Source organism: Neltuma alba, unplaced genomic scaffold (assembly GCF_004799145.2).
Source record: "Neltuma alba isolate B1F8T4 unplaced genomic scaffold, ASM479914v2 tig00010620_pilon, whole genome shotgun sequence".
Classification (NCBI taxonomy): Eukaryota; Viridiplantae; Streptophyta; class Magnoliopsida; order Fabales; family Fabaceae; genus Neltuma; species Neltuma alba.
This window is the reverse complement of record NW_021635476.1, coordinates 123,626-136,504: the sequence shown is the minus strand read 5'-3', so window position 1 is coordinate 136,504 and position 12,879 is coordinate 123,626. Positions and strand designations below refer to the sequence as shown.

The 12,879-nt window shown below is 32.0% G+C and overlaps 1 protein-coding gene and 1 long non-coding RNA gene across 4 annotated transcripts; one reads left to right on the top strand and one right to left on the bottom strand.

Annotated features, from left to right (window-relative positions):
* Nucleotides 1-1,243: 1,243 nt before the first annotated feature.
* LOC114757712 (UPF0481 protein At3g47200-like) lies at nucleotides 1,244-4,180 on the bottom strand. Its single transcript, XM_028946785.1, has 2 exons — nucleotides 4,067-4,180; nucleotides 1,244-2,506 (listed from the first exon to the last, which is right to left on the bottom strand). The coding sequence occupies exons 1-2, from the start codon at nucleotides 4,178-4,180 to the stop codon at nucleotides 1,244-1,246; spliced, it is 1,377 nt and encodes a 458-aa protein (XP_028802618.1).
* Nucleotides 4,181-7,697: 3,517 nt separating this feature from the next.
* Nucleotides 7,698-10,792, top strand: LOC114757714 (uncharacterized). 3 transcript variants are annotated; one of them, XR_003741600.1, is made up of 2 exons: nucleotides 7,698-8,010; nucleotides 9,263-10,792. It is a non-coding gene; the product is annotated as an uncharacterized LOC114757714 (long non-coding RNA). The 3 variants fall into 3 exon arrangements; XR_003741599.1 differs by having other exon boundaries at nucleotides 7,698-8,014; XR_003741598.1 differs by having other exon boundaries at nucleotides 7,698-8,014; nucleotides 9,260-10,792.
* The last annotated feature ends 2,087 nt before the right edge of the window (nucleotides 10,793-12,879 follow it).

Sequence of the window (12,879 nt, the reverse complement as noted above, 5' to 3'; positions counted from 1 at the left end):
ATAATCCTCCCATTGCATAGTGCTCAACGGGAACACGCGCGAGTTGACCCAATTGCTCTATGAATGCTCTTCGTCCTTTAAGATCTGGTTCATGGCAGCCAATCTCACAATCCCTGAAGCCACATTAATGAAGAAGCCAATTAGTGGAAGCAAGATCCATGTGGTTTGGGAAGTAATATCCTAAACCCTTGCATGGTGTTCAATGATGGGATCCCTAAGCCTTCACTGACAAATGATGATTTAATGCCAGTCCATTTTTCTTTTTTTTGGGAGGCGTTATGGGTTACCTACCAAAAGTGTTTTAGAATTAATATATTAATTTACTTGGGATTGTTGATTGCATTTACCTCCAAATGTAATCCAACTTCACATTCAAAAGCTGGTCAAAGAGGACAAAATGAAAAAAATGATAATATTGGAAGAGGAGATGATTTGTTGAACACTTATGGCCGTTGAGAATATGTTATGCGTTTCATCATGAAATCCAATGTGCGAAGTAGGACTAATATTCAATATTATTTCTAGTCCTTAATATAAGAGCTAATTGATTAATTTCAGTATATTAAAAAATTAGTTAAAGTAGTTATTTAAATAGATATTGTTTTTCCTAGAATATCCTTACTAATCATGTATGTTAGAACTACTATTTGATGAAATCTCTAACATGTGTAACTACTACGAAGACTATCATATAAAAAAAAAAGATGAATATGAGAGACAAAGTAGATTGGGGTATTATATTTAGGACCGAATTAAATATTAAATTAGTTTTTATATTAAGGATTAGAGGTAGTATATCAAAAATTATAATATAAAATTCATAGCAAACTCACTATTCATAGATCATAAATAATACCACTGATATCAAACTCCACGCGATGTAGTATCGTATTATACCTTTTCAGTAGCAAACGCGAGTGCGCACACAATAGTTAAAGTCCTACTTGTCACTCATTTAAAAATTATATATCCATCTTTCATTATTAACATGACTAGAGAGTATATTTTAATTTCTATTGTACAAGCTTTAAATCTACTTCGACAATGACGCTAGGAAGATAGAAAATATTGCTTGAACAACGTTTATAATTATAAGGCTACACATACCCCACACACACACGCTTGAGATTTCTCATATTATTTAGATACCGTGGAGGCCATCGATGGACTTAATAAAAAATTACGCAATGAACATTGTTTGGATGATAGAACACTCAAATTAAACATACAATAAGCTTTAAATCTACTTCTTCAATACAGCTTGGAGGACTGAGAATATGGTTTGAACAATGGTGAGAACAAGGAGGATGATTCCAGCAATGGAGGCCACAGTACGCCAAGGAGTGTTGCAATAATCACGTCTTAGAGTTGCCTTCATTTTGTGCCAATGATCTTCACAATATCCATTCAACCTTTGGCAGATATCAAGGTATTCGGAATTGAAATTCAGTTGAGTGATATTTTCCCAAAGACCATTAAATAGTAAAGCAACATTATTGGCATCACCTAAATGGTTGTTGACTATTTTCTTGTGAACGAGGAGATCCGCATCTTTATATGTGTCTATTAGACGATCCAATACATGAGCGTAGTCAGTAATGTAAGAATCATAAGGATAATGACACTGTTCCAGTGCTATCATATTACGAAACAAAACCTCAGTTTCATCATCCACCAAAATTTGCGGAATTTCAAGAATATGTCCTGAAAATTTCAAGTCTAACAAGCATTTGCTCATATTAGCCTTCAACTTTATGCCAGCTTTTTGCAATGCATTCGCACTGTATAAAAGAATGCGGCTTCTAGCCTCTGAAGTGAATGGCTCCCGTGGAGATATTTTTCCTTGTAAGTAAAACAATCTAAGAAGATCTGTAAAATGTCTTATCTTAATATCAGGATTGGGCTCTAATTTTTGAATGTTATAATACCCAAAATACCCATATGCCAGCTTAAGAAATGAAGGGAGGCCATCACGACGGTCATGAGGAAAAGCTTTGTTGAACAACTCTTCAATAACAAAGAATGGAAGTTGATTCTCAAGTAGCATCAAATCATAAAGTATAGAATCTGCCAACCATGGCTGTGACAATTTAGCATCTTTGCGGAAGGCCTCCACCTCATGGAACATCATGAAGAGTTGAATGATGAAGCCGGCATCTGTTAAAGTCAGTTTCACAAGTTCTTGCTCAGTAAGGTTAATGGCCTGTGAATAAGAAGCACGGACTTTTGGCTCTAAGTGTTTTACACAGCGAACCAAATCGTCTAAGCATGACATAGCTCTTTGAGTAAATCTTTTGAACAATATTTGTTTATGCCTTTCCATTTCTTGCAGCCTCTCATTGTTATAATGAAAGGGGCCAATTGAAACAACTTTTGGAGTGTAAGCCTCTTCTTTTAGATTACGTATCAAAATGGGTACCCTATAGATACAACACTCTGGTAACAAGAGACCATCTCCATAATCTTGAATCATTTCCTTCACATCTATAGTCACCTCATCTTCCACCTATCAAATTTGATTTAGGAAGCAACTAAGAAAGCTAGATAAGCATTTTACACACACAAACACACACACGAGTCCCCTATTCCGGAGAAGAAAGAAAAAAAGAAAACAATTTACTACAGAAATGAGCTTTCTTGACGCTTAAAACTCATCGATTGAATAGAAAAGGGTGGTGTAAGTTGAGGCAGATGGTGAAGGAGTATTTAATTGACAGGTACTAATTTGATTGTCACATTTGTTGACAAAATATAGATTATGGTTAAATAAATAACCATCAAATAGGTTTTTTTTTAATTTTGAAATTTTTTATTAATTGACAGTTATAATTGAAGACAAAATTTGACAGTTTTTTTTTAATTAATAACTGTCAAGCCTTAATCATTTCACGGCTTTTTTTATAATGAACTGATCATTATTTCATTTTGAAATCTGGTTTCAAAATTCATTTTCAATTCTAACCTTTGCCTCAATATCGCAAATCCTCTGTTCTATTTGTTGGACATAATAGTCTATAGCATTTTATTTAATATAAGTTTTGGTTTATACTAGTGTTAGCGAAGTTAATTATAACTAAGTTCTGCTGTTTTCATATATATATATATATATATATATTTGCAGCTAAGTACAACCATGAAACAAGTGCTTTAAAGGGCTTTTACACATCTTGTTCTATATTATATATATTGGAAAAATTGATTGATTGCATAAAACTTACTTTATATTTTATCAAATCATTTTTTCCTATTAAAGTATTGCTCTTTAAACTCTTTATATATATATATATATATATCTCAGTTATATGTTCAAAAGACATATGATAACAATTACAAGTTTTATCCCACTAAATAGAGTCGGTTATTAAAATATTATAAGAATTTCCATATGCATGGCATAATAACATTCATATTCATTACTGTCATGCATATTGACACTTGGTTTACATGGAATTCATAGGGCATATCATTGAAAGTTGTCCAAAGAAAAGGAGAAGTGAGGATCAAATGAAAGAACTTAAGATATCTTGACCATGCATCACTCAAGGAATTAAAAATGTAAAGGTGAATAAAGGATGATCGAAGAAGAGTGTAAACAACCAAAACTGGCACTGGTCATTTGATGATTGTCTTAAACAGTCGTCAATTTAGTTCCACTTTAATTTGTATGAGTAAAATAATAATTTAAAAAAAGGTGACAAAGAGCTTCTGCTATCTAAATTGTGTTCTTGATATATAATAACTGATTTGTATTCCAATAACTTGTTTATGACTAAAACCAGATAAGGCTGAAGAAGAGGGTGCACAAAATTCAACAGGGTATTAAACACGAGCAAATTAAGGGAGATGTAAAGAAGTTAAGAAAAGCTATCACGAATAAAAAGCACAGGATGCAGACTGGCAATCTGACAAGTGTGTATCTTTGAAAGGCGAAATAAAATAAGGTTAAAAAAGTCTAATAATTGAGGAATTAAACAGAAGCGACCTTAGATACTCTGGAAGCAAAAAGAAGCTCAAGAAAATAAGAAAAGGCTTCACAAATGGACAAATAGTGGTAAAGGATGCATACGTATTGTTGTTGCAAGCAAGTGGAGGATAAATCTGTAAGCTCCAGCATTTGTTGAGCACTTTCATCAGAGTCCAAGTCCGTTTGATTCATCTCAGTATGTATTGCTTCTGCCATCTACACTTAGTCAAGAAACGAGATTCACACACCGGAACCACCAATGTTAGCGTCAAACAAGCTATATATCATGAGAAGTTCATCCCCATACAAGCTAGCATTTCCTTTGTTTTGTTTTGAGTTTCTGTTTTTTTTTTTTTAAAAAAAATATGACTTTACAAGCACTACTTAAGGAAGTGATATTATATTCTTGAAAAAAGAATGTTCAAAATACCTTCAAAATATTCTTTCCCAAGAATATTACTTCTTCCAACGTGAAAAGTGAAATTAATAAGGTGATATTTCAGCGAAATTTAGTCATTTTTAACTTAGTTATTGTCGTTAAATATTAACGCGCATTAAACTCAGGCCTAAATGCTTGCATAAGTAGTTTATTATTAGTGGTATAGGAAAAAAATAGAATGTGTATGAATGAATGAAATGGGTCTCAAGCACTTCAATCGTTAGGCGTAAACTGAAAGTAGAAACGTAAGCAAATAAAGTTTAAAAAAGGGATAATAAAAAAGCAAACGAAAAACAAAGCAAAATCTAGCGCGAAGCATATTAAAGGTTTTAAAGGAATATATAAAGATTAATATGCCTTATGTAAGCAGTACTCTTAATTAAAGTATCATATAGTGAGAGAAAAGGGAAATTGTTATAAACATTACTTTTTTTATTCTTAATTTAACGCCTTATGTAAGCAGTACTCTTAATTAAAGTATCATATAGTGAGAGAAAAGGGAAATTGTTATTATAACGCCTTACTTTTATATATACTAATAGGATCATTTTAATGCTTGTGAATCACTAACACCATGTTTCTGACCTAGGAAAAGATAGGGAAAAATTTTTTTCTTTGACATTGGAATCCGTTGATCAAACATTTCAAACCTTTAGAATAATTGAAGAGTGATCCACAATCAATCTAGCTTTCAACTTAATCTATTATTACCTAAAATGATTTCATACTATACAATATCATAATATTATATTAAAAATATAGCAACATTCTTGGTTGACAACACATACGTGCACCCGGTAATACTCTCCTCCTTATAGAGGATACAAAATAATATTTCCATAAAGCAAGTAGAATTACTTGCCCATATAACATATAAAATAAAATAAATATTAACTTATCAAGATATTTTGCTACATATTTACAAAATATAACAACCACGTCTGCTTTTCAACCAGCCCTCCTTCTTCTTATACAACTTCCTTTCCCTTAACGTTGTGCGCCTTTGCTATATATCATGGAAGGGGTGAGATTCTGGAGAATCCTCGTAGTAGTAATTTCCATCAAACACATATGCATATTACATAAAGCATGCAAAACAAGCCATATGGAAATACCAGCCATTGTATGTCCGGCCTTATGTGCCATTGATTGCGTATTCAGCTAATCAATCTAACTATGTGTCATTGCACTTAAATGCTTTTTATGCATAGCTTGCAAGGTTATGGGCCACATAAATAATGGCTTAAAGGCCTTACTTGTAATGGCACATAATGCTGCACAAATAATGGCTCATAAGGCCCTATATCTTTTAGCTACATGTGATCACGGCTAATAAAGCATGCAAGGAATTAAGGATTACATGTTCTCATGCTTTGGAATAACAATATGGCACAAACAGACATACAGCAATCATACACAAGTGTAAGGTAGGAAAGAACTACTACTTGGTCCGCCTCCCTCCAAATCAAACCTTACCATCCTCCTTTCTTTCTGCTTCTTGGTGGGCTTGAGCAGATGTAAAAACCTATCATATTGGTAAGGGTATATCAATATTTGATCCAACTATAATTCACAAATTAAATAACTCTCTTTAAATCTCAAATCTTCTTTAACCTCTACTCTTACGTAATAATTGGTCATCCTGGATAATTTTTCTTATTTAAACTATTCTCTTTGGAGGGTTTTCTTCCTTATCTCAATCCATACAGTTACTTTTCTTAGTAACCAGTCATCTTGATCAAAAATATTATGTTAGTTACTATATTTAAGGACTATGTCATGTCGACACCGGCTCCACTTCATTTGAAGTTTCTAAACTTAATTCAATAACCTAAAATACTTGTTCAACATCCAGAGATACTAAACAGTAACTATGTATTGAGTTTTTATAACAACACATGCCTATACACATGTATATTTATATCTCCGATAATTCACATAACCTTGCACTTGATCTGGAAGCCTTTTCCAGATTTAAAGCATACTCCCACATGCATATATTCTCCCATAGCCCCTCATAATCCTCTTTTACAAACTTTAATCTTTGCCAGAATATATTCTAATCATTTGAAATTTCTATTCATTGGTTAGTGCACAGGTCGTGACAAGTAATAAAGTGATGAGTAAGGTATCGTTCCCATAAGGATTTGGTTTCAAAACCCTCAAGTATTGATTATCACACTTTCACTTAATTTGAATAATACAAATATCAAAAGTGAAAGCAAACTATTTATAAAATTAAAAATTAATAAAAAGAAAAAGTGATTCTTCAATTCCAATGATTCAAAGGGACATAGAATTATTTATCCCCCTATATTTCAAAAGTACTCAATTAAATCCCCATTGTATTTGTTTCTTAATTATAGATTATGCCACCAAAGATACTAAATTACTTATAAGTGCTCGCTCAAGTCTCCAAATAGGTACTTAGCTCAATTAATTCGTTAATATCTTAATTAATTAATAACATTCCAATATATAATGAAACCACCTCAATATCAAGCTTCATATGCCCCCCTTTTCCTCTCTCACTTACTAAAATATCATTCCACATAATTCCAAAATCAATAGGACTTTGTAAGCTTGTAACGTGGCTTATGGTACTCATTAGGCTCATCAAAAGAATGGAAAGAAGGAATTCAAATATCTTGAGATAACTAACCATGTGTACTCTCTATTTTTTGTCATAAAAAATTTTCTTTCAAGAATGTCATAGCCCTGATGTAGATGTATGAAATGTTGGTTAGTAATTTTTTTTTAATTATTGTAGTCCAACAATAAGAGGAGCCTATATTTGAGTTTTTTTTGTTAACCAAAATTACATAATTTAAATTATTTAAAGGCCTTAATAATTATAAAATGTGGGAAATAATTATTTTGAGGATTGAGTGAATTAACGGGAGTAGTTACTTCCAAGAAATGGAAGTTCTAAGTTCAAATTAATTTTTGGGCTTAGAAAAGATTATTATTATTATTATTATCCAAAACAAAGTGAAATTATATGGGGCCATATTGAATCCAATAAATGTAAGAAGAAATATTATATGAAGGGAGGCTTTAAAAAAAAAAAGAAGAAGAAATATGACAATTTTCTTGATTAGGAATTTCCCAAACAATTAATTTTGGAATTTATTTCCAATTTGGTAAAGGAGGATCCCAAAATATAGTCCGAGATAAAAGAGTGATAAGAGCCCATTTCGGGCCCAATTTGAAGGAAAGTGGCGTCACTTTGCGCCCTGCTTGGAGGATGTTGTTATTGTTATTTTACTGGCTTTGGTTTTAGCTTGCAGGGGATGAGAAACGGGAAGAGGGAAGGGGCAGAAAATTTTCTGGAACCAGGGGGCTGCACGATGCAAAAATTCACTGGCGATCTACCAACAAGGTTGCCATCTGTTGCTCTGTCCTCCTCGCCTTTCTTTCACTCATCTTTCATCTCCCTTGATTGCTGCCTCTTCCTCCTTTCTGCATCATCAACTCGTCTCCTTCATTTTCTGTTTTGTATCTCATGGTGGTGCATGCTATCCGCGTAGTTTAAGCAAGAAATTGGGACCACGAGGAATTGGAAATACGGTTTAATGGAAGATGGTGGTGGGGGTGTCCGATTGAAGTAGGTAAATATCCTTTGCATGTTTTGGTTTCTTTTCAAATTATGATTTCTCATCGTTGCAAGTTAGGTCTGGTTAACGAATTGAGGCAGAAAATTTTGTGATGTTGATGGGTTAGTTGAGATTTGCGTGATTGATGATTTATGGTGCCTGATTTTCATTTAATTTTGTATTGAATGCGTGCACCCAAGGTGTTTGACGAATTGTATGATGGATAGAAATGATTTATTGTGAGGTATAACGGTGAAGAGTGTGCACCAAATTGAACCAGAGGCAAGTATTCTCTATAATAATAGAGCGTTTTGGTTGATAAAGGAATGTATGAATTGAATTGGTTTAAATTTAAGATTGTCCGAGGGTTAGGAGTTGAATTGTAGAATGCACTTGAAGTGTTTGTTAAATGTTCAAGAGAAGAATTGGATTGGGAGGCTACTAAAATTTGCTAGAAAGCTTAGGCTTATGCTATAGAAGGGCGAAAGGAACTTAATTAAAGTTTAAGCTCATGAAGGGGATGGTGGGACACTCATGGCTGACAAAATGCTTTGCCGAAAGGAAAAGTAGATGTTATATTTCGAACTCATGGCATTCGGTTACTTAGCTAATATTTAAGGGTGATAAAACGCAATCGTTATTCGAATTTGTAACTTCAGTATTTGTAAAAAAACAAAAAAAGGGGGTTAAGATTCAAGTTATCTTACTATATGAAATTGTTGCAAATTGAGGATTAAGATGGTGTATCTTGGCTGCCCAAATCATTGTACTAAATGGGTTGTGCGGCATATTATTGTTCACGATTGTAAGAGTAAAGAATAAGGATTATCTTGAAGTATAATGAAAGTGTGAATAGCATCCCATAAATAGGTTGTTATGAATGATATTTTCTTATTTGTTTTATTGTATTTAGTTACCCCCTATTTTTCGAGTATTGTTTCATCATAACAACCTCATTTCATTTGTGCCATTATTCGTTTTCATTTGTTCCATGTTGTAAATTTCTTTTTTTTTTCCATCTTGAAATGCTCTTGCTTGGGTTATTATTACTCGAAAAGGTGATTTTTGTTCATTGATCAAATTTGAGGAAAATATTTGAGATTTTATGAACTTTCATGCTGGCGTCTTTTGTTATGAAATATTCTTTTTACATGTGTTAAATGATAGAAAAGATTCTTATTTACTGATGATAAATTGGGCCCATGCATGCTTGAAAATGATTTTTGTGAGGACTGAATATAGAATGCTGGTTGTTAATAGTAGTACCGTTAGCTCTTGGTGTGCTATGGTAATATCGAGCTTGCTTGTTATTCGTGGTTTTGGCTACACTTGTCATTCGTGGGCATTGTTCCTGCGCTTGTTATTCGTGGCTTCGGCAGCACTTGTATTCGTGGCTTCAGCTGCGCTTGTATTGGTGCGCCATGGTTAATATCGAGCTTGCTTGATACTTGTGGGCATTGTTCCCACACTTGTTTCATAGCTTTAGCTATGCTTGTACTCATGGTTTTAGCCACGCTTGTTGTTTACTTACTCTCGTGAATTGTGTATCCACGCTTGTTCGTTCCATTGAAGTCTTCCATTGAAAAATATCACAAATGTTGTTAAAGTGCCTTGTAAATTTTCCATATTAAAAATGTTTTATAATTATATATATTTCATGTTTTAATATTTTTTAAAAAAAGAAATCATGAATCCGTCAGTTATCTTGTTGTATTTGTACAAGTTATTATTTTAAGATTTGTTTTATCTTTTTCTTATTAACAGAGGGCTATTCATGAGTAAAATTTATTTTGTCCTTGGATAGCACTGCTAACCTTGCATCTTCAACTGAATAGGGGGGAAAAAGTTCTCATTACTGATCAAAGCTTAAAACAACTGCTAATTGATGTAAAACTAAGTTACATTTATGTTATTGTTTATTTATGGGTTTTAGATCCTTCACATAATCTAAGTATATGAATATATGTTCGTATTGATGTTGAGAGGAGCTCCTTATTTTGTGTTGTGCCTGCGAGTTATTTGCGAAGTTCTACTAATGGCCTTATATTTTGATTACAAGAGATTTATTCTATATGAATGGTATTCTAATTATTATGGCAAGTGTTTATTCATATGTTTTAAGGCTTTAGGAATGAGTTTTCTCATATTCTATGCTGGTCACTCCTAAATTTTTGGGGTGTGACAACCAACCTTAACAATTGTAAGCATAAGGAAATGAAAGAAATTGAAAAAAGCATGCGTACGTGTTCTTGTTCTTGCAAGTAATTGAAAGATAAATCTGAAGGCTGAGATGAAAGATGTAGTCGCTTCAGCTCTACCATTTGTTGAGCAGTCTCAGAGGCCAAGTCTTGTTGATTCATGCCATTAGGCATCGGCTCCCAGTTGATCTCAGTATGAATTGCTTCTGCCATCTAAACTCTAAAGAAGGGGGAAAAAAGTTTATTTGCTCTGCTCAGCACTCCACGCCACACTCGTTGAAGAAGGCTTAGGTCTTGTATGTATTAGTAGTCAAGGGTATAAAGGAATCCATAAATAATTAGAATGTTGGGGAACACTGTGTGCCAGGACGAGCGATAAAACTAGTGGCACCTTCGCATAATTCTATGGGGGTCATACATTTAAATCCAACATAAATATACCTACCCTGCAATATTTTACTGCTTATGTCACCAAAAATAATGAATGATTTAATAGTAAAGAAGGTGCGTGCTGTGGCTTACATTATTTGATGTTCAAGGCATGGATAAAATTTAAAATTTTCTAATTGCTTAATGAACATTGGAATTCGTCAAAGGCATGTGATCCATCAATATTCATCATTTATTATACTCAACATAAATATTTATGATTTCTTATTTTTCTTTGGATTGGGCTTTCTACATAGTTTGTAAATTGGGTTCTATTCAATACATGTTTAATTCTCTTAACTGAATTTATGGCTAATATGAGTTAGAGTGTCAATTAACACGATTTTGTAAGTTATAAATATAAAAATGATGAATTTTGGGAGTCAACTCATAAGTTTGATAATAGTAGTTAGAAGCAAAGGGCTAGAGAATAAACAGTTTCTTTTTTTTGTACCACAGAAAGGTAATTAAACAAATTAGTAATGAAGGATATGCTTACATAAAATTTAAAAGTTAAGCCGTAATAAATTTCGTTTTAAGGACTGATTTTTAATTTCATAAAAGTTCTATAAGTTGAATTTAAAAATGGTTGAAAGGCTAATAATTGACGAATTAATTAATCTTGCATTTGAAATCTGACAAGCTATAAGCAAAGTTAAAGGAAAGTGAACAAAATAAGGAAAATAATTCACTGCTGAATGAGAATACCTTGTGATCTTCCAAGCGAATAGGAGTTTTGACTTTTGATGAGAGGTTATGCAACGACTGTTTTTCTGATGTTCAATTGTTGAGGTTCCACTTACTATGTATAGTCTTTACCTTTGATATGTCCCTCTATAAGCTACAAGTACTCTTTCTTTCTTTTTTTTTGGAAAGTAAATATTTTTATTACGTTGCAAAGAATGAATTTTTTGAACAAAGATATTTGAAATACTTTTGTGGTTACTCTGGAAAGCCATTTTCAGTTTATGTTCATGAATAATTTGTTGATGTCGTTTATTTCGACTGGTTTTTTTTGTTGTTTTTTAATTTCATATTTTACAATTTTTTATGTCATTATATTATATTGTATTTTTTTTAATCTTTTATACAATCCTTTTTCTAGGAAATATTTAACCAAATTACATGGATAAAAAATTAGTCGAAATTGGTTAAAGACTATACAGATATAAAAATTATAAGCTTAAGGAAAAGAATAAGGAAATTACTAAAATAAAAAGAATGGTGTTATGAGAAATGAGATAATAAACATATATTGAGTATTAAAATAAGTAATAAATAAGAATAAAATAGGAAACTAACAAAAAATTTGAGATATCTGACAAATGTTTTTTTTTTCCATAAATAGGGATAAGATAGAAGTTGTATTTTTTTTTTTAAAAAAGGGATTAATTGTAGTATTTTATATTGCTTGTAATAATGTTTTCTTCAACAAATTGTGGAATATGTGGTAAAATGGTGATTTCTATTCATTGCTTCCTCCTCTTGATGACTCTTGATCTATAATTACGTACGATGCAAGGAAAAGTAATTCTCTTGAGAAAGATTTATGAGGGTATTTTGAAAAGTAAAAATCGATAGCACAACAAGCTGAACTTTGAGGGTATTTTGGTTTAGTGTATAAATTTCTTGTATGAGTGAAACAATCAGGTAAATTATAATTGAAGTTGATTTCGTGAGAGATCTGTTGTAATATCTTAATTTAATTTTGTACTTCTCTTTGTTTATCTTTACAAATGCAAAAAACGGAACTGATAAAACATTAGTTTTAACTTATAAAGTGTTTATTGTTTTCGTTTTATACATGACAAGAATTGTGATTTCTTAAACAATGGCCCTATCAAATTCTAATTTTATTATCTCTGAATTAAATAATTTATTACTTATAATATTGTACAAAAGATAAAAACATTTAGAATAAATAAAAACAGTCTTATACACTAATTTCACCAATTATTTCTAACTCTTTTTCCTACTACACTTTTGTTTACTATATAGTGAGAGGATCTAACAACAAGAAGAAGTCTTATTTTATAAGTAGACTTGGTTATTATAGATTGCACCACGATATTATGCTCTATTAGCAACGAAATTAGTAGCTAAGTTGTTAAGCAAAAGACTTGATATTGTCTTATCCATCCTCTTAACCAGCTCTATCAGTGACCTCTTTTTTGCACATGTCCAAACCACATTAAATAATTTTCTAACAAATTCTCTTAAATAAGCCCTAGGATTCAAATCTGATTAAAAGAA

Coding starts and splice junctions, on each gene's coding strand:
- LOC114757712 (XM_028946785.1), bottom strand. CDS start 4,180: ATGGCAGAAGCAATACATACTGAGATGAATCAAACGGACTTGGACTCT. Junction 2,507..4,066: donor CTTGCTTGCAACAACAATAC/GTATGCATCCTT, acceptor CAAATTTGATAG/GTGGAAGATGAGGTGACTAT.